Raw genomic sequence first — 20,571 nt, forward strand, 5'->3', positions numbered from 1 at the left:
GGAGTAAATAGGAGCCAGTGGCTGCTTGGACAGACAGGAGCAAAAGTATTTACTGATCAGCCTGACCATCATGACCACCTGCTCTAATCCAGGACTGAACGGGTCCTCCTGGTGCTTCTGAAGAGCACTGACCACTCAGATTCTGGTCAGGACCTGAGATTTAATCGATAGATCTTTGAATCCTTTGGGTTCTGAGATAGGGTCTGTGTATTGGGACTGCTTCCAGAAGCCAATCAGGACCCATCCGACTGGTATCTGGGCAGTTTGGACACCAACTAAACATCTCAAACTCTGTATTGTGTTTTTCGGGCATTTGGTAAAATGCACCAAGAGCCCCGCTGCAGACCTGCCGGCGGCTAGTGTAAGGGGATTAACATAGCCATGCAGGGAAAGGTGACTCGTCTGCAAAAAACTTTAGGTGCCAGAACAAAATCCATGTGAATGCCAGGTTGCCGGTTCTACCAGCAGAACATTGCACTGCAACAAAATGAGCAAGGCAGTGGTTATCATGCTTTGGCTGATCAGTGTTACTGCATCAAATAATCTAAAGTAAACTTTTATATATTCATCAGCGGGTATTCGTAAAACTTTCGACGAGCCATGAGATTATAAACTAAGACTGACATAACAACTCATGGGTGGGTGGTGTCAAGATAAACATAAAACTGAAAGTGATAAAGCTTTAAGATGTGTACTTGTCCTATTTCTCTACCAGCTTTAATCCTCAGAAACCTTCAGCATGTCATCATATCTGATCTGTCGTGTGCTGGAAAGAATACATACATTTTTAGTGTGCGTTCTGCCAGACTGTACAACAGAGAGGGAGATTCATCAGGCTGCCAGGCTGCTGTGACCCGGACCCGCCCACCATCAGTCAGCTCACTACAGACGCAACGGCATTCGTTGGACCAGGAGCAATATATAAGCCAATATTCCACGACAGACGGACCCGACCATGCACCGGTGCATTTATGAACATGATCATACACATGCTCACGCACACACAGCTGGGGAAGAAAAATGCCCTTCTCTAGTGCCTTCACCTGGGCTCTGTTTGCTCTCGCAAATGTCAATGTTTCCACAATCTTTTACCCCTGCCTCCATTCTCTCTGGTTGAGGGTGCACAGCCTAAGATCTCAATGCAACTCAAATTGAACTGACGTGATATTTTTTTTTTAACCTCCGCAAACCACACAAACACTATATAAATGCAGTGGGAGGAAAACACTGCCGCAATTGAGAGATAAAGTTAAGATAGATAAGTTATCTGGATAGACTCCACACTGTCTCCTGGGTTATTTGATGTGTGAGCTTGGACTTCATATTATCTTTGCTGGTGGGTCATAGTGAATGTGTGCGTGCGGACTCGTCGGCGGGATATTGGCAGGGGGTGTTTGTGCCTTCTCGCACAGACGGTGTATCAAGACGGACTTGTGAGTGTGTGTCCATCTCCCCCTGGTGTTGCTGACGAGTAAAACACTTACGTCATCTGAAAGAAGCACTTTATCTCCTGCCCATCTACATCCAGAACTACCATTTCAAAGGGAATATTTTTGTCTGATTACTGTGATAGTGAGCTCAAACATAATTGGGCTCATCATGCTCAAAAATCCTAACATTAAAAAAGAAAAAAAAGAAAAAACTTCAACATTCTCTTCTCAGGCTCTTTGTCTGGAAGTCCTCTCCGCCTGCTTGTCATATTCAAGTATCTCTCCTCCTCATTCCTCTCTGGGCTCATCAGAGCGGTTTGAAAAGGAGATTCTCCTGCAACAGGGCGGTGTGCTCTGACCCAGCTCTCCAGCCGACTCATATTCAGGCTCCAGCTTTCAAACGCTCATCCGTCAGGGCCACACAGCATGACACACAAAGAGGTTGCGTCATGTGCTTCGCCTCGGCTGTTTCTACACAAATGGATTTTCATTACTTTATTAAAGTAAAAAGGATGGAAGTAAACAAACCAGACAAAGACATTTTTTTTCTTCTATTTTTCTTCTAAACAGAAAAGTATAAAACCAACCACTGTGGACTCTTCACATTGGCTTGAATTCATTGAAACACACTTAAATCGACAGAAATACCAAATATCACATGTAACCCTTAATATATATCACTTCATATATGGGTTAAATCATTTTTAAGTTCTTCTAGGGGTTGCATCCTTTGATGTTTATATTACTTTTGATAAGGAAAAAAAATGAAACATCATAATGATTTTTAATCTAGAAGCATGGCGTCTTTGTGGTTAGCACAGCCAGAAGGTCCTGGCTCAAATCCTGCATGGATTGTGCTTGAATTTTCTCCCACAGCCAAAACAATTATATTCTGGACAGATTAGCGATGCTAAATTGAGTTTAAAAATGAGTGTGAATGTATGTTCAATTCTGAATAGGACAAAGGACAGGTGACCTGAACCTCAAAATTAAATGCGTAGGTTTGACTTAAAGATTTAACACTGAATTTATCTGCGAGGGATTTTACTGTGAGGTCAGTGTTTAGTACGAGCTAGAATATCTACAGCTGTTGTGTAGCTGCACACAGGTGCAGGCTTTGGCGTTCATATGCTGTGGGTGTAACTGATCCGCCCCGACTTCACTTCTGCTGCAGGAGCAGTTCAAAAGGCTTGTCAGATCTTAGACGAACACATCTCCTCTGCCTCCTCCATGAGCTGACTCCAAATGCGCACCAAAACCAAGGTATGAGTACAAGAAAGCCCGGGTTCAAGGGCAGTTCGCCTGCTCATTAATACATGAACCGCCTCACTGTTTCCGGCTCTGTATCCTCTGCTACTTCCAGTTTTTTTCCGCTTTTTACCTTTAACTAATTCTTTGGTAGCTGGTCTGCTCGTTTTATTTCGCTCAGGGATGCTGTAACAAAAGTGAAATACTTGTTTTGAATACAGTATAGACATTGGTATGTGTCTGGGCATAATTAGGGCTGATTTCTCTTGCTGGACCATGTCAAACACTCCAAAAAGGTCAGAAAAATAACAAACCCCAATGATCTCTTGCAGTGTGGCCCAGCATTTTTACCTTAACAACCCTACCAGTTACTGAAAAACTTTTGTTTAATGCTCAAAGGCTTTAAAATAGTCCGTTTCAAGCTTTAAATGCAAAAAAATGATCTTTTATTCAATGTTTAAGGCTTAAACTTTGAGGTATATTAGTATTAGAGACTAGTGCGGTGGATGTGTCTGTACATACGAGAGCTGGGTGAGGTCTGCAGCGTGGAGGCTCAGTCTCTGGGTCAGCCGCTCCATCAGGTTGAAGCCCTGGTTAGTGGTGAGGGAGCTGGTAAGGGAAGCACACATAACACAGCTCGGAGTAAGAACTGGAGGCCCATACTCATGCCACATACACACAGATAGCCAGCTGTAAAATGCTATTTTTTTTTTTTTTTCGTCAGGGAAATACTGCCACGATTCATTCCCACAAATGGGTCATTGCACACAAGCAAAAGCTATGGTTGTCTGAATGGATGTACTGCACAAATTTGCACATTGCAGGCAGACACACTCAAGCACAAACAAACACACAAAGCACCATGCCAAGGGAAAAGGGATCAGCTGTCTCTCCAGGCTTGGTAAATCACCTGCTTTTTTCCAGCAATGAGACAAACAATAAGGTGCAAATGGAACCTGCATGAGGTGTAATGGCTGTATCATATAGATAGACGCTCCTTTTTCCCTCTCTTTGGTTCTCTCATCTTTCGTCTTCTTCCTATGCATCGACTCTCTCCTCTCGCGTGCACGTACCCTCAAAGCAAAACATGATAACTCAAAGAACACAAACACACTGGCGCGCTCGCGCCCTCGCCGTGAGATGAGAATAATAAGGTGCAAATGGAATGGAGGTGAAGTGTAATGGTGGTCTGATAAAGCCATGCCTCATCTCAGCTCAGTCTGCGACTGCTTTCTCACTCGGAAAGTAAATCGCCAAGGAAATAGACCAAACAAAGGCAATCTGCCGGCCAGTGCATTGTACGCAGGAAATGAGAAGAGAATCCACACAAACACACTTGGAAAGCTACTTTATTGTTGCCAGCTTAACCTGGACTCGGTGAGAATGGCTGCCAGGTGACTGCAAGGTGACATGCACCCAAATGTCATAGTTCATAATGAAGCACTCTTGAAAACTTTGTTTCCTTTCAGTAATGGGAAAATATGAAATAATCAGGAAAACAATTTCATGGAGCGCTGAGTATTGATTGGAATATCACTTATGGTACACAATATGTGCTCAGATCTTAATAAACTCAGCACCATCGTGAGTTTAAAAAAAAAAGAGAATTCTTTGGAGGCATTCAAGTCAGAATTATGCAGAAATATTTTGTTACGCCTGCATTTGACACTGCATTAAAGCAGCTTTTCTCTAACAGAACAAAACCAGTGTACTGTGCATGACTCACTCCACCTTTGAGAGAGTGGGAGGCTTTTTTTTCCTCCACTTTTTGAAGGGTTTTGAAAGTTAAAGCTTCAGCGAAGCAATTCCAGACACGAATGCATCCCTCTGTGGTAATTCTAGCAACCGGAGACCTCCAGGAGTGACTTGGTTGTTGATGCTAGCACTTTTCCCTTGGGTTTTCTGTCGGTCTCTTTTTCCCCAATCCATACTTCTCCACTCGCCCCCTCCATGCATACCACACCGCCCTCCTCTCAATCGTCAAACCTCCCCTTTTGCCGCCACCACAATGTCAGGAGCTGTCAGATAAGCAGGTTTGTGTACCCTCACTGCAGGGTGCGAAGAAGCCGGGGATAACAACTGTGCAATCATGAGGTGTGCAGCAAATGCACAGACTCTATAGGCCGGCTATAGGCGTCCACGAGGGCTGAGCACAGACGAGGAAAACGAGGTGAAGATATTTCACTCAGAAGGTGACCTGTTTCTCTCCCCTGGCACACACCCATCTATACAGAGTGTTAATCTGCCATTTCTATTTGTGCGGCAATAAGGTGACGACTGTACCCATATCGGACTTTATGAGGCTGCGTGTGTTGAACAGGTGAAGGACAACCTACTGACACTGGACTTGATAACGCCATAAAGGGATTTGAGAGAGTGCCAGGGGCGAAGACACAGTCGATAGGAACTTATCTTTGCTGAGACTAAGCTGAGCAAGAGGTAAAGGAGACGGCGAGGCAGAGAACCTGGCTACCCTTCCTCACAAAATATCATCATTAAAGCTGTAATATAGCACCATAATACCCGCCTGCTGAGGGATTTACCATAGCTGCTATTGTAATCAGGTGCAGCACACAGAGAAGATTTCAAACTAAGGCATATTTTCCATAAAGATGGGAATATGTAGGTGGGTATGACAGAAAATGGAGCTTTTAAAGGCAGCTTTAAGTAAGTGAGTAAAGTCGTCATATGCTCGGTATTAAGGTCTGCAAATTGAGTATTGAAACAGGTCCAGAGGTATATCTGGAGCAAAACCTTCAACATAAAGCAGTTATGAACTACATTGTCGAGTTAGATAACTTAAAGAATGAGAGAGGGTCTGGTACTGATGTTGGCCAACCTTTAAACATTGTAAAAGAACAATAACTAAGCCATCCATCCATCCATCCATCCATCCATCCATCCATCCATCCATCCATCCATCCATCCATCCATCCATCTAGGGCTGGGCGATATATCGAGATTTTAATATATATCGATATATTTTCAAACGCGATATGGTACGAGACAATATCGTTTATATCGATTATTTAAAAAAAAAAAAAAAAAATCATGATTTTGATATAGCTTATTTTGTGACAAATTTACTTGAATGTTTTATTTCAGATTTGCACAAATGTTTTGTTATTTGCACAACTGTCAACCTCAGTGGAAAAGTCTGCCTGTTACTGTCTACATTGTATTAATTGCAAAGTGTATTTTAATTTAATTGTTATGCAGGAAAGGGATATTTGTTTTATTTTATTCAAGAAGCATTTTTATTCTATATATGCAAGCAATTTATTTTTATTTCATTTGTTTTATACATTTTGATATTGTGCAGACCTCTGTTAATAAAGGTACCTGTGTGACATTTGGCACGAGGCTTTGTATTAAAACTGACTGTTTTTTTAAGGGTTTGCCTCAGAACAAAATGAAGCTAACAGAGATGCTATGCTATAATGCTTTGGGGGAAACCCCAATTATGGCACAGAAAAAATATCAAGATATATATCGAGTATCGCCATTTAGCTAGAAAATATCGAGATATCACTTTTGGTCCATATCGCCCAGTCCTACATCCAACCATCCATCCATCCATCCATCCATCCATCCATCCATCCATCCATCCATCCATCCATCCATCCATCCATCCATCCATCCATCCATCCATCCATCCATCCATCCATCCATCCATCCATCCATCCATCCATCCATCCATCCATCCATCCATCCATCCATCGGAGACCCAGCTTTTCATCTCCCCCACCATTCTTCGTAGCTCTTTTGGGGGACAGTGAGGCGTTCTCAAGCCAGCCAAGAGATGTAATTTTCTCCAGCGTGTCCTGGCTCCACCTAGGGCCTCCATCTCGTTGGCTATGCCCAGATCACCTGCCTAGAGAGGCCTCCAGGAGACATCCTAACCATAGTCCCAGATCATCTCAACCGGCTCCTCTCGATGTGGAGGAGCAGCAATTCTACTCTGAGTCCGTCCCAAATATCACTCTCAGGGAGAGTACAGCCAACCTGCAGAGGAAACTCATTTCAGCTGCTTGTGTGCACACTGAGATTCTTTCAGTGCCTCATGACGATAGGTGAGGATCAGAACATAAAGCAGGCAGTAAATAGAGAGGTTTGCCTCTTTTCTCAACTGTCTTCTCACCATAACAGACCAGTACAGACTCCACATGACTGCAGATGAAACACCAATCCTGTCCAACTTTCGCTTCATTTTTTCTTTTTGGGGGGCAAGACCCCAAGATACTAAAACTTCTCCACTTGAGGCCATCCCTCATCTCAAACCTGGGGAGGTCGCTCCACCCTTTCCAGGCTGAGAACCGAGGTCTCTGAGTTGAAGCTGCTGATTCTCACACTTCACCACAAGCCGCTCCAGCGAGAGCTGAAGATCATGTCTTGATGAAGCTACAGTAACAGTATGTCATCATCCACTAAAGCATATGAAATCCGTAGATCACCAAACTGGACCCCCACCGCCCTTTTCTCTGCGCTCAGAAATTCTGCCCATAAACATCATGAACACAGTGTGTAAGACAAATGAAACTTAAAATAAAGCAGATTATACTACAAACTCCATACTGTAGCTCCAACAAGCTGAATTTTATGCTACTGTATTACATACAATAAATACCAAAGTAAAAGTTATGTATGCACTTTCATGCAATTATTTCAGGCTTATTTTTATTCAAACAAGCAGGAAGCATCACCCATGACTATTTTTGACAATAAATATTTGATCCAGCTGAGAGGGAGAATGTTCAGTATTCCAAAAATGCAAAAAACGATGAATGATAGATTAAAATATGCTGAAATGCTAATACAAGTCTGATAAAAGCATAACAGGTCATTCTAATGAAACTTTGGAAAGCAAGTGAATCAGATCCAAGCTGCTTAACATATTTTCAGGTATAACTTTAATTTGCCTATTTCTCAATGTATTTATACATTGATTATTTTACATAAATACAAAAGTTATTTGTAATCATTTATGTAGAAGCAAAGCACCAGCTGTACAGTCAGCTGAACTTCATTTCAGAAAAATTGTTTCATACAGTTTTATTTATTGATTCTGGTCACTATTCTGTTTTATTTCAAAGAGAAAGAAGACAAGGGGTCCAATTAAACAAAGCCCAATCTAATTCAGCTCAACAGAATACAACATAATTAAATCAGAATGTGATCCAGTTCAAGTCAATTGAACACAGTCTTATTTAATTAAATTCTAATCACATTTTGCCCAGTTTAATTCAGTTATTCAGTCAATCTCAATCAAATGTAATCAAATCATATTTAAAATAATACAGTACAATTCGTTCCAAGTGTAATCAAATTTGAGTTATATCAATCTTATTATAATCGAATTAATGTCAGTACAATCCGCCTAAGCCTAATTATATACTGGACAATTATCAATGTACGTTAATTCAATTCAATTCAATTCAATTCAATCCTGAATTGACTACAATCCAGATCTGTATACTAGTAAATTATGATTATGAAACGGCAGCTATAACAAGTTACCTTGCTAAGGAACCGTCTAAGAGAAACTACAGACACATATGATGGCTTCTAAAAGATTTTCATTTGTAAAATTTCCAAATTATGAAAAAAAATGTCCCAACTGTAAAAAAGTATTTCATTATTAGTAGCTGTTTTCAATTACAAAAAACATCTGGCTTCATAATTTGTCTCACTTCTATTCAGTTTTAAAGTTTTAAAAGACTACTTTCAGCGTGAAAACTCTCTCTGGGTTGGTATACTGCTTTATCAGTTCCATCAGTCACTTTTATAGTCACAGTCACATTTTGCAATCAAAGGCTGCTTGGTTTAAAAACGTGTTTTTGTAACTGCAACATTACATGAGGATAACCGTCATGTGTCTTGTTTTCCAGGACACCATCCTCATCAGAATCTAATCACACATAGCCTGGGACCCAGCTGAATGTGGGCGCTCGTGCTTCATTTGCTTTGGCAGAATGGTAGATCTGGCCCCCGTCCCTTTCAAGCAGATTTCCAAAAGACATTGCCTGCGGTGGGCCAATCTCCACAGTTGATCTAATATGTGGTGGGTTTGATACAAAAAGATTAAGTGCACCATTAAGGCAAGTTGCAGAGTGAAATGTCAGATGTTTTCGAGCTCTGATTGGTGGAGGTCTCTCCAGTTGCACCAACTAGAGGCACTGTGGTATGTGAAGGTGTTACGATACACTGAGAGGCTCCAAACTGCATTATCTTTAATGTTTCTGTCCCCAACAGCATCTGTGACAGTCAAGCAACAGAGAGCTGATCAGATAAGACCATTGCTATGTTTCTAACAAACTGAGTTTCTTTCGAATAAGCCTCATTAAGTAAGTGGTGTAATTGTTCATCATTTCTGTATCATTATCATCTGTATAATTTAATATACCGTATTTTCTGGACTATAATCCGCACCTGTATATAAGCCGCATCTGCTCTATTTTTAAAAAAATTATAAAAAAAAAGATATACAAGCCGCACCTGTATAAAAGCCGCATCCACTCTATTAAAAAAAAAAAAGGTAAGCAAGCCGCATATATTTCTGTTGTTAGATTAGATATTTACTACATGTACAGAAGGATTTTGAGCTGTAAATGATGTACATGTTTGTACCTAAATAGATCTTTTCTTAACAGTGTCTTTTAACACGGCAGCAACTTTGCTGATTAAAACGGGACAGAACCAAGAGAAAATAACCGGTATTTATTTATCTATTTATCTGTTTGAAATCTGCTTCTACCTACTTCTATCTGCTAAAGAAAAAAGTAGCGTATTCTTCTTTGCATTTATTTTGTCTTAGTTTTGATTCTAATTCTGGTTAGAGCGCCCCGAGCGGTGGAAGAAAAATCCACAGAATAGCCGCACCTTTGTATAAGCCGCACGGTTCAAAACCTATGAAAAAAGTAGCGGCTTATAGTCCAGAAAATACGGTACATAAATACATAATATCAGCATATTTTACTGAATGCAAAACTCACTCTGAACCGGTGATGATGTAGCCAAAGTGTCTGTCCTTCCCCCGACTGGAAAACTCCTTCACTCCCACGTGGACCAGCTGGGTTTGGATCTTCATGTTCGTCGTCTTCGGCTCCTCCTGCTTGTTTTTCTCCGCCGGGGCCTGATCTCCCTGCATCCAGCTCTCAAACTCAGAGTCCACCTGTGCATCAGGCCTCTCCGCTCCGCCAGTCAACCGCAGGGTGGACCCTTCCTTTGCGGGGATGGTCACGGTCTTCTCCTTCGAGTGGTAGGGGACAGGAACTTGGTCCTGTTTTGTCCAGCTCTTGACATTCTCAAGTCCAACTGTTTTCTGGAGGGGAGGAGGGGGATCACTGCTGACCCCTGGAGCTACCCCAAAGGGCTCCATGTTGAGGTAGTCAAGCAATTTGGAGAAGAAGGCTGCATGCTGTTTTGAAGCAAAAAATTCTGTTAGGAAAAGCGAAGACGTTTTTTTTATGTTCAATTTAACATGTTAATTATTTTTAGTTGACTTCAATCTTATTAGAAATGGTTAGAAATAGTAATCTCCTGAGTCTGAGTGCTAATCCAAAGACTAAAAAGCCATTTCCATGAATGTTATTAAATGGTAACTTTAGTCATGGTAGTTTGACCTGTTTTCCATCAAACAAGATGTGTTTAATTAATTGAAAGCATTAAAGATATTGCTGTTCTGAGTTCAAAAGTTCAACTGTAATTTATCGGCTGTACATCATTTAAATCCTCTCTACTGGAATTGCCTTTTCTAAAGTCAAACAAAATACAAGTTTGGACATTTCTTGCTCCCTGAGAAACCAATTTGTTGGTTGAGTAGAATAATTTTAAATTCACCTTGTCAATGGAGTCTTTGTCTGCAGCGTCTGTTCTTTGGCCTGGAAACAAACACAATGTATGTGAGCAAATTGCGTGAAAACTGAAGCTCTCTTTGTGTTTACCAAAAAAGAAAGAAAAAAATACTGTTATGACACGAAATGAAAGCCTAAAAATATATTTGGCACCATTTCTTGTGAGGATTACATAAACAAAGCATTTATAAATTCACAATCCCTTGCACTCTTGCATGTATTTCACAAAATACATTGCTATTTTTAATTCTGCCAGCTTTTATTCTGTTTTCAAAACTTCACAAACACCAACCTTGTTGTTTTATACTCAGCATGTCTTTCTGGTTTTGATCCTGCACTTTATCTGATTTCAGAGCCTTTTCCTGATTCAGAAGCACTGTCGTCAGTGGCTTACGGTTACCCCCGAACTCCCCCCTGGGGTCGGCGGCTCCTGGGCCTGGCCGCTCCTCATCCGCCTCCTGCAGAGCTGCTGCGATGACCCCAGCCAGCTGGTCCAGGTCTTTGCCCATCAAAGTCTGCATGTTGATGCTGGGCCTCCCCAACTGGTTCACACCATTTAGAGTAAAAGGCTCTGGGCAGACAGAGAAGATTTGAAACGATGCAGAAACAAAATGTTGCAGAAAATTCAAACTAATAAGTAAAGATGAACAATAATGTCCTATAAATGTGCCATAGGATATCATATAACCTACACTTGCAGGCTACACAATACTTACCATCCATGACATTGAGAGGTTTTTTTGCTGGGAGTCGGTTTGCGCCAGCCTTGAACAGCAGTCTGTCAAGATTAGGCTTTTCAGTTTTGGATCCAAAAGCAACTTGAATCTTTGACTCTGCAGGAACATTCTGAGCTGGCGACATGTGGCTGAGGTAGTGGAGCTTTCCTTTCGGCCAAACAGCCTCGCCGCCTGGTACTTCCTGCTGAGTGCCTGGTGCCCCGGCAAAAAGCCGCTCCAGATGGTTGGAGAAGAGCTTGCTCCTCTCCGGGTCCTGGACGGAGTAGGCTTTGCTCAGCTTGGGATGTCTGCCCTCTCCACTCTGGGTAATGACTTTAGTGACTGGAGGTTGGCTGGCTCCTTTCTGAAGACTGTACAGCGTGGTCTCTTTCCAGCCCTGCTTGGGTTTTGGACGGCCAGGCTCCAATAGGCCATCATACTTGAGGTTTTTATTCTGTAAGACAACATATACCCCGTTTACCAAATTTAGAGCATTTTAATATAATTTTAACAATACTATTGGCTATATGATGGTAACATCCATCTGTGATCATCCATGAAGCTGGCTGCCATTTTAGTCCACATATTTTTTTTTTGTTAATAATGATAATAATGCTATGTAGCAATACATAAAATAACTTGTACAAGGCTTAAGACCGAAATAAAGACTATTCATTCACTCATTCATTCATTCATTCATTCATTCATTCATTCATACCACTTTTGGCCACATGGAGTATATAAATGGGTTGACTTCTGAGCAACTGATAATACTGTGCTGATTAGAGTGGACGGTGCAGTACAGCTTTTAGTAGAGCTTGTAATTCCACTTTGTGGCACTAGTGGTGCACTTTGTTGCATCTTACACCTGGGGCTGACACATGAACTTTCTTGGGATGATATACTGCGTGTGATTAAAAATTAGATTAGAAAATCAATAACTTGAATAACTTTTGGAATATACAAAACTAAAATTCTTCTAACAAATTTTTCCTGACCCAGTCCATTTCATTTGTACACTGTTGCTGACAAATCACTGTTGTTCATAACGTCTTCAATTTAAGTCATCAAGTTTTCTTGGATATCTTGATGTTGACAGCATTTTCATTTTGGAGACTCAAGGACAATTTAGGGGGGGTTGAATAACTGCTTGTCAGAGTGAATGCCAAAGAGGACCATCTAAATCACCTCCAACATCATGAATTTGATCGTGGAGCAAGTGAACACCTTATTTTGATTTTACAGTGCATTACTTTAGCGCCAGAGCGACACAGTCTGGGTCAGTGGACTGTGTTGCAGCACAGATGTTCTGCAGTAAAGAAAATGTAGAGGCAAAGTAAATAACTGCCACCAAAGTAATGTGTTGTAAATGTCCTACATCTAACTCACTCAAACTCCAATGAAATTTATGAGGTTTGATGAAAATACAGTCCTTTTGGCCCTCAATATGATTAGGTTTTGACATCGTTATTTATCATCCCAGTTTCTCAGACTGAGAGCACTGCAGCCGCCGTACACTGCAGGTCAGATTATAACAACTCATAGACGCCTCACACAGACACCTGTTTAAAATAAATTAATTAATTAAATGAAGTAAATATTCGTTTGAATCCAAAAGATCAGGCTCTGGAAAAGGGTTGAAATTTGATTTTTAAATGACATGATGTTTCTTTATGATTAAATACCCACAGACCTAACAGCATTGCAACCAGCTTCACTTGTGCTTTGTGCACTGAACAGAAAATGTTTGTATCCTAACATCCAAAGATTAAACAGAGGACCTGGAATACATCGACATGTTAGTCAAAGCTGCTGGCATGGCTGCAGAGATGTTTTGCACATTTCTTAAAAGCTGTAATGGCATCAATCATATGATAAATCTTCATCCTGGTTTGGACTTTGCAGTGGCCTTTTTTTCTTTTCTTTTTTTTTTTCTGCATGATGACATCAAATGGTCTGTAGTGGGTCAACATTGTTGTCACAGAATAAAGAGCAAAGCAACGTGGGCTCGACGAGACAGGACAGGATATGAATAGGGATTCTAGATCAAAGACAACTGCCCTTGGAAATTGCATTATGGAAATCATAGATGAGATAGTGTCACTCAAAGAATAATTTCATGCATTTCCACAACACACAACAAACTTTAAAAGCAAATCCTCTCTGTGAAAAAAGTAGGGGCAATCCCTTATCTGAAAGGGAAAAAAAGTGAAACACCTGATTTCAAAGTTAGTCATACGAGTTTATATTTCACACCAAATGAATAATGCATTTGTGTTACAATGCACGCGCTGCATCACATTTAGAGGCCTTTCAACTATCTGGTGGTGGATTCATTTGGCGTTGATATCATACTGGCACCAAAATGTGGGTTTTATTCCTTTCTTCTCTCTGCGGGGATGGGGAATCATTCATCTCATTTGAGTAATAAGAGCCCACGCTCACAGCATACACTAAATGTGACCCACTGAATAGCATTTTTCTCCATGTCACTGCGGCACTAGTACAAGCTTTCTCCCTCTGTGCCATTTTCTGTCCTTCAAACACATATAGAGAAAATGTCAGTCTTTCCAGGGACGGAATACTGAGAAGCCATAATGGTATTAGCACAGCAAGACAGAGGTGCACTGCCATTCATACTAACCATGTTTGCCTCTTTCCATCACGCCACACAACAAAGGACCTCATTTCATCAATAAGGAAGGTCCTGAACTCTTCAACTTTGCATTATGACTGCACTGACACAGCGGCAGGAAGCGGCTTAACTATAAGGGCTTCCAAGCGCATTTCACACAAAGCAGGGCACCCACCCTAAATATGAGGCTTGAATAATGTAAAGAGGTGATGGACGACCTTTGTGTACAAAAAGGTCCCTGCTCAGTGGGTGACAGAGGGAGGGAGGGAGAGGCCGAAGAGAGAAAGAGCGAGAGAGAGAGAGGACAGAAAGCTAGAAACAAAAGCAAAGGACCAACGAAAGCATGACCCACGCAAAGGACATTCATGGCTCTCTGTTACAAAACAAAAAAAAATGAATTAGCAGACGAAATTTTGTGTTTTTGTTTTGTTTATGTTTGAAAAATGGGGCAGCATTATTGCCGTAATGTTGAGCTTGAGTGCCTTCTCTCTATTTAGGCCCAAAACTTGTTTTAGAGACTTACAGAAAGTTGAATAATCTGCCTGAAGCCGATTTTTTCTTTTTTTCTTTTATGTAGCAGCAGAGTTACTGTATTTTATGTATTTTATCATGTATTATGCTCCGAAAATGCTCCAAAAACACTATTCAGTGGACCTCCTTATATATTTTGAAATCATAATACTAGCTTTCTTATATGTTGTTTTAGTTCATTAAAACTGTACATTGGCAAATAACAAATTCCTTCCTAAATTGAAGTTATGACTGCCCTGATGACATCGGTGTAACAAAGTTACATCTGCCAAAGCCTTTCTTTAATCTTTCAGGAAATTACTTTTGTGTATCCATCAAACCGAATGCTCTGTATTTACAGTATGTTGGACTCTCACCTGAACCCTGTCTTCCTCTCGTTGGCTTCCAGGTCGTTGGTTGCCCCCGGCCTGCTGCAGAAAGCCCAGCCCTGTCAGATACTGCTGCAGGTTTCTGCTCAGGTCAACCTGTGCAGAGCTTAGCTTTCTATCTCTGGAGTTGCTGAGTGCAGTCAGGGGGCTTGGAGGTGTGCTCTGGTGGCGGAAGGGGATATTCCTCAATTTGGAGAGCTCTCTAGAGATAACCTGCTGAGTGATGTCGTCCTCCCATGTCAAACCTGGAAACAAAAGAGGTCAAAGTGAGATTCTGAATCTCTATCAATGAAAGCAGGTGGAACCTTGTGGTCTGGCTTGCACTTTGGATTTAACAGCAGTTCAATAATGCTTTATAAGCTGGGGTAACAAACATAAACACAGACTGAGCATCCTAAATATTGAAAAGACAAAGTGTTGCATCATAGTTTAACAGCCATAATGGGAAAGAGGTCTTTAAATTCTCATTGGATGCAAGAGAGCACCTGATAGGCGCAGCTGCAACAAATGATTAGTCAGTTATTTTTAATATGGACCGACTATTTATTACATTATATCAAGAGATATGAAGCTGCAAGAAGATAATGTTTTCTTGTTAAATCAATTGATGTCAATTGCTGCTTCCCGCTCAAGTTCAGAGGGGCGCTGGAGGAAATCCCAGCTGGCACCACATGGAAGAACGTGGACAGGTCGCCAGTCCATCACAGAACCACATTCACGCTCACTCCTACTACACGCAATTTAGAGTCACAAATCAACCTAAAACGCATGTTCTTTGGACTTTGGAAGTAAACCAGAATACTCAGATTAAAGCACAGGGAGATTATAAACACATGGTGAACGTGCAAAAGATCCCAGCATGGATTCAAACCAGGAACCCTCTTGTTGTGAGGAGAAAGACATCGTACCACCAAACTGCCATCATAGGACTGCGAGGTACTGTACACCCTGCAAACTGTGTAAGGTAGTAGACTTAGACTATCACTTATAATCTTCACACAGCATGACTAAAATAATCAATAATGATGGCATTTATTACATTTGAGTCTTGTTATTGTTATAGAAAAAAGCAAAATCTGAAGGTATAATGTCTGAAATTAGTGTTTAGAATTAATGTGTGGTGACATGTATATACATAGAGACACACACACACACACACACACACACACACACACACACACACACACACACACACACACACACACACACACACACACACACACACACACACACACACACACACACACAGACAGAGAGAGAGAGAGAGAGAGAGAGAGAGAGACACACATTCACATAGCTAGTCAACAAGCTTGGGGAGAATGTCACACTGTGCCCCGATGCCATGCCAACATCCCTGCTAATTGCCAACACATAGTTGAGATGCAGAACTCCTGGGCAGAGGCAAAACGCAGTAGTGCCAGGAGCAGATGGAGCTATCCAAAAAAAACAAAACAAAACAAAAAAACCCAAACATGGCTCCATTCACATTAAGCCAAGAAACGCATGACTCCATCGTCAAAGAGCACAGGCACACCAAAGATAATATTCTTTCCCAAGGAGCCAAGATGTGCACTGATGGCACTTCCACTGCAGTGCAGAAGCATTATTTAATGAAAAACAACACATTACAGCGTGGTGCATTTTCAAAATTTTTAACTGCTTTACAGTTCAGCATTTGCACAACTCATTTGACATTGTTGCTCTTAATCATGTGGGCGTGTTTAATGTGAATAAACTAACATCCATGCTGGAAATATGAGAAAACATGAAAGTATTAACCCTGCAGAACATCTTCATTAGCCTGGTTTCTCACCCTCAGTCGCTGGATGCTCTCATAGATATTCATAAGCGCCAGACGAGGATCTGAGCGATGCAGAGCAGCTCCAGATGCCTCCAGTCATTCTTGGCAGCGCTGAATGGAGCACCAAACGGCGTATGGTGTCCCTGTTCTGGAACGCAGCACATCCATCCATCCAAACAACAATGATGGTTAACTACCCATGGCTTACGCGATGTGGGGTATACTGCCTATATGGCGCTGGGGCGATGATCGTTTACGCTGTCATCTGAGTCAATGGGGAACTCAGCTCTGGATCCAGCCCTGAACAATCCATATGTTACCTGCAGTTTACTGCGGCTGGTTAAATGGTTTCAGACTAAATGTCTGATGGCACCACAAACAACATGAGGCCGGCTTCATTGACTGTGACACCTCTATCCCCACCGTCTCCAGAGGGATGCGCTCATTTCCATACATGCCATGTTTTGTGAGTCTGTGATGGGCACACTTGAAAGAAAAGGTGTGCCAGCATAAATAACAAAGTTAAAATGAGCCATTTTGTAAAGCAAAAAGTCAAGGAGAGAGGTGGTGGGGCCTTTGAGCTCAGATTCCTCTCAATGAACCTTTCAACTGATTAGCTTGACACTGAGCAATTAAATGTTGTGTAAATGAATCTGTAAGTCCAGAGAAAAAGCAGGCTTCATCATCAAATCCTACCACTTTCTGTCTATTAAGGGTAACAGGTCCGTCTCAGACAAATGCCTCGGCTAATTAATGCTTTGCCATTAGCCCAACAGCTTTCGAAAAAGAAAGGTATTTCCGTTGGTCTCCTGTACGTCTTCCCTGAGAGAGACGGAGGAAGAGAAGGGGGGACTCCCCTAAATATTCAAAGCCTATTAGATGAGATCCTGTCAACATGTCTTCTTGTTTCATATGGTGATTTTGAAATGCAGATTTTCCCCTTTTCTGTGCTTCTGTCCACCAACTGGTTTTAAAAGCATTCATAGAAAAGAGCATGAATAATTCAGCAGCAAGTTTTACCTAATTAGTCAAAATGAAAAGTGTCACTCTGAGTTTAACAGTCAAATTAAATCAACACTGCGCTGGTGAGGTTGACGCCAAACTTTGAATAAATCTACAAACGCCTTTTGAAACATACAAATTTGTTTTCCATGAGTTTTATGTTGATAGTTTCGTGTGTATTAGTATTATTATATTTATCTACATCAAAAAGCTAGGATGCTTATTTGAAAACTCAATACACATAAAAATGCATGCAAATAATTTAAAACCATGTTAAGTATAGTTCAAACACAACATGCTAAATGGGAAATGAGTGTTTTTATTAGGTGATTGCTCTTTTTAATGTTGATACCTGCAACATCTTTCAGTCAACTGGAGGCGGAGCTTGTTTACCAGCATTTTGCATTATTTTAGAGCACATTGTTGGGGTTTAAATACTGAGGTGACCAATTGATGAAGCTTTGAAAATAATAGGAGCTCCTATTGTTGTCTGCTGTAGTGAAGTCGGTTCAACAGCCAATTTTTCTTTTTTCTTTTTTTACAGCAGAGAGGTGTGGCTTGTGATTATATATATGAAGTGAGGAAGGTGGGGGAGGCTTAGGAGATTTCATGATGGAGTGTGTTTTCTTGAGGATCACTGGATGGAGTCACAGGGAGGTGTGTAAATGTTATGTTTTAAATATCAACAAACATTATGTCATCTAAAGAAACGTATCATACCTTTAATGTCGTAAGAGTGTATGCTGACTCCGTAGAAGATGGTAGTTTGTGAGCATTCTCTGCAGTACTATTTAGCAATCATACTATGAGACCAAGAACCTCTGTTGCTTGTTTTTCACAGAGACGTTTTTGTGCAGGAGGTAAAGTAGGACCATAAAAAGCATGTCGTTTCAGTTGCTCTGGTGGAAAGTGATGTCACTTTCTGGTCACCGATTCTCCTTGACTGATGACTCCTGTCAATGGAGCTAATGCAAACGTCACGAAGCATCATCTTACTTAACTTGGTTCTCCTACAACAATATATCTGCTGCTCTGTGCAGCGTAGGCTGGAGAATTGGCTACTGGTTGCTGTAGTTTAACATGGTCCATCTACTTAATCACAGAATTTTTAACTAAGTCTTTTCCACTCTTTAGCAATAAATCGCTGTAACAGTCAAACAAAAACCTCAGGGACAACACTTGGATGCTACTTCTATCTGTCAGAAAGCTATTAAACAAAGATTTCAGCCAAAATTGTAGCTTTGCAATCAAGGCTGAAGAGAAACATCCCACATATTGTTAATGCATTTCAGGTTAGAGCTTCATTACATTTGCATAACTGTATAATGAACTAATGTCCACATAAAAGTTATTAATTTTAACTGTTCTTCCAGATTACAAAAACGGAGGGGGGGTGGGGGGGGCTGCAGTGCAAACTGTGATCTTTATTATTCTCTGATTACTCTGAACAAAAAAGATTTGAGAATGAAGAAAACCAAGTGAAAAAGTACAGTAACCACTGCTTTGGGGGAATTGTTGAGGGTCATTAGTAGTTTATAATATCCACACACAAGAGGTTGGACTGTAAATACAACATATACAATATATGCAGTGTTACATTGCTAGCATAATCAGTATCAGATGGATAAGTAGAAGAAAGTCCCTTTATTCCTTTGGGCAATCTTTTGTTATAGCGATGCTGGAGATAATGTTCCTATGGTAGACCCCTCAGCCAGCCTGACTGGCTCAGTTTCCTGCAATTACAGGTGAGGTCAGACATCATGGTCAACCATAAGTTTGCATCAAATGCTAACATTCAAATAAGTAGAATATTATAAAAGAATCAAACTGTGATTATGTGATTTTCTAAGGAAGACATCATCATCTAATGAAACTACAACTATCATTTTAAGTATATTCTTTTCTACACTGAAAGAACAGTTATTATTGCTAAAGGGTAAACTGACCATCACAGTGCAGTATCTAATTTAATGATCTCTCAATTGATATGGTATTATTACATTTAAAAACAAACAAACAAAGACATTAGCTCTACTTTAGCCTTTAGCCTAACTGCACTTAGATCAAATTCACATCCAGAATGAGTACAAACAAATCTTTTAAAAATAGCATCACCAACTCTCTGTGAACAGGAAAGCTCAGCGTATGTGTCATTTTCACATTTTGAAACATACTGTACAAACACAGGACCTTTGACTGATTTGGGAGCTTGAGACGATCTTAAATCTACACCAGCTATAGCTAAACTAACTTTTCTGAGTGCACATATTGATCTTCTTATCTCAAAAATTCACTCTTCGCAGGAAAACAAAAAAAAAAGGTTATCTTCTTACAGAATACTATTTGTTACTAATACATGATAAACAGTTTTTGAACTATATCACATGTTAACTCTATTAATTAGGTATTAATGCCGTGCAAAGTGCAGATTAGGTTTTTCCTGGATCATTTTGCAAATAGGAGCTTTTTTTCAGACATCGATAATGCCTCGTCTCTCATCTCCTCCAACTTAATGTTGCATGGCAGTAGCAGCCACACAGCTAGCCAGACACTGCATCGTCTTCTTTACTTTCATTTCATGGCAGTGATACAGTACAAGACCACGAATAGTGATGTTTTAGCATCACCATTATTCGCAGTAATAAACTCATAATAACAATGATAATATTACAGGTTTATTTTCTTTATTAAATCAATACTTTTTTGTTATGGAAAATATATTGTTTCATGCTCAGTCTTCAACATTCTATTTCTATCACTACGCCCCCAAAAGGGCACTTTAGCATGTCCAGACTGTCTGCCTAGTTCCAGCTGATTATTTAGTACTGAACCTCTGTTTAAAAGTGGAACTGAGAGGAGGCTCAGTTAAATACTGTTTTGTTTAAACATATATAATCGATCAAGTTCAAATTACAGAAGTTGTAATATATGAGGCTCTTTTTTTTTCCAATTTCAGGAAGCCCAAACGTGCAAACATTAAGCAGATA

General features: G+C 40.6%; 1 protein-coding gene across 1 annotated transcript in view; it reads right to left on the bottom strand.

Moving 5' to 3' along the window:
- The window catches only part of ptprn2 (protein tyrosine phosphatase receptor type N2), a 150,367-nt gene that overhangs the window by 98,075 nt on the left and 31,721 nt on the right, over positions 1–20,571 (bottom strand). The window contains exons 4-9 of the mRNA XM_061713609.1: positions 14,770–15,026; positions 11,248–11,701; positions 10,824–11,102; positions 10,518–10,558; positions 9,671–10,095; positions 3,201–3,287 (exon numbers count right to left, since the gene is read on the bottom strand). Of these exons, the coding sequence (XP_061569593.1) occupies positions 3,201–3,287; positions 9,671–10,095; positions 10,518–10,558; positions 10,824–11,102; positions 11,248–11,701; positions 14,770–15,026 (1,543 nt within the window). The remainder of the gene's footprint in view (positions 1–3,200; positions 3,288–9,670; positions 10,096–10,517; positions 10,559–10,823; positions 11,103–11,247; positions 11,702–14,769; positions 15,027–20,571) is intronic.

This window comes from Cololabis saira, chromosome 22 (genome assembly GCF_033807715.1).
Source record: "Cololabis saira isolate AMF1-May2022 chromosome 22, fColSai1.1, whole genome shotgun sequence".
NCBI classification, from domain to species: domain Eukaryota; kingdom Metazoa; phylum Chordata; class Actinopteri; order Beloniformes; family Belonidae; genus Cololabis; species Cololabis saira.